Here is a 1,994-nt window from a genome sequence, read left to right on the forward strand (position 1 = left end):
TACCTTTTTTTTTTATTTATAATTTTTTTATTATGATTTAAATTAAATTTAAAACACATACATATCGTAAAGTAGTCAAAATAAATTAGCATTCTTGTTTTTATATTATAGAGGAGAGATCTTTTACAAAAATTGTGGTCAAAATATCCCACAGTTGAAGAGGACCCAAGCTTTCCCTTTAATCCGCCATCGCAACCTTCTTCGGCGTCAAACTCGGAAACAATTGAAGAACTTACACTTCAAACCCGATTAGGAAACACTGATTGGTGTCAATGTGGTAATTGTCTGGCTATGCCCACAGGAAGAGAGTCTTTATGCTGCAAAGAAATCGCTAATGTAAAAGAAAATATTGAAGAGGGTACAGTCTGTATAACCCAATCTCCCATTTTTCAAAGTTCGGTTGTAAACAGACTGAATACAACAGTAATATTGACTATTCTACACCAATCAACATCGCATGCACCAAATGCAGATGACAATAGGTATACAATTTTTTTAGTTTTCAAAATTACTGTATTTATATCTATATTTGAAACGTTTGTCAAAAAAATAAATAAAAAGCAAGACAAATGCCGAATGAGCTAGTATAAATAGCATATTAGACTATTAAGAATACATAACCTACAATGTTTGCCACAGAAGCCATTGTCCTCTCCACCTACAGCTGAAGACATCTCTCTGTAAGTTTACTTCTGGGTATTGGCACTCGTCTACAGTTAATTGACAGAGAGGCAAAGACGCGTCTGAACCATTGTCATTGGCTCACATGCGCTGTAGACAACATTTATTTATTTTAATTTTTTTTTTTAGTTCATAAACCTGTTCGGTGTAAGAGATATTGCAAACACCTAAAATTAAATATTAATCAAGGATTACCTGTAGGTCTAAATTTACGAGGAGTTTTTACTATTGCTTTAATACATCTGTAAATTTTTATTTGTATTGTTGACACCAAAATTATTTTGTTGTATATTACAGAAACTTGCGTAAAACGTCATATAAATATTTCACATCCTGGATACACGGTTATCTCGGAAAAGGTAATCTAAGACCCATACCTTCCTGTGCAGTTCATGCAGTAAGAACAGCTTTTCCTGATCCCGAAGGCCTATACGTTGGCTTTAAATATTCAAATGACTACGACGCAGGGGAAATGGCATTTGAGTTTTAACATTAATAAACATATTTAATCAATGTTCTGAAATAACTAAACCAAATAAAGAAAATATATTACCATTTGTAATGTTGTTTGAACATAAGATGTATTAAAAATTTAAATTCTAAGATTAAAAATGTTTTTTTAATTTATTTTTTTATTTTAAAAAAAATATTGTGTAATATATAGTATTAGAGGGCCAAGTTCACGTCGAATTGCGGCGGCGTAACGTATCGTAGATATTTTACACCGCCGCAAGTTTTCTTCGCAAGTGCCTGGTTCACAGAGCACTTGCAATGAAAACCTACGCTGGCGAGCTCTGGCGTAAGCCCGCGTAATTAAAATGGGCGTGTTCCATTTAAATTAGGCGCGCTACCACGCCGGACCTACTGCTCATGCTCCGTTTCACAATTTCCCGTCGTGCTTTGGGCGCAGTGACGTCATTTTTTTGAACGGCAACGCGCGGAGCGTAATTCCGTATTCCCGGATGGAAATATTAAATTCCCTGACAATAAAATAGATAATATATATATATATATATCTATATATATATATATATATATATATATACAGGGCTCAAAATTTCAAGCCCTGAGCTACTAGCCAGGCCTCAAGAGTTACTCGCCACCAGTTGCCCCACCTAATTTATACACTGCTCCACGCCTAATTGCGCCCCTAAACACGCCCTCGTAGATTATCTAATGGAATGACACTGTTAAATGTTTTATGCAGAATCAAGTTACACAATTAAATATTACCAAAAACAACTTTAACAAAATGGGACAGGGCACTGGGGACAGACCAGAGGGACAGGGCACTGGGGACAGACCAGAGGGAC

At 35.5% G+C, this 1,994-nt stretch overlaps 1 protein-coding gene across 1 annotated transcript in view; it reads left to right on the forward strand.

Annotated features, from left to right (window-relative positions):
- LOC120940038 (P2X purinoceptor 7-like) overlaps positions 1–1,171 on the forward strand; it is a 3,630-nt gene extending 2,459 nt beyond the window's left edge. The window contains exons 3-4 of the mRNA XM_040352596.1: positions 112–482; positions 979–1,171. Of these exons, the coding sequence (XP_040208530.1) occupies positions 112–482; positions 979–1,171 (564 nt within the window). The remainder of the gene's footprint in view (positions 1–111; positions 483–978) is intronic.
- The last annotated feature ends 823 nt before the right edge of the window (positions 1,172–1,994 follow it).

This window comes from Rana temporaria, chromosome 1 (genome assembly GCF_905171775.1).
Source record: "Rana temporaria chromosome 1, aRanTem1.1, whole genome shotgun sequence".
NCBI lineage: Eukaryota > Metazoa > Chordata > Amphibia > Anura > Ranidae > Rana > Rana temporaria.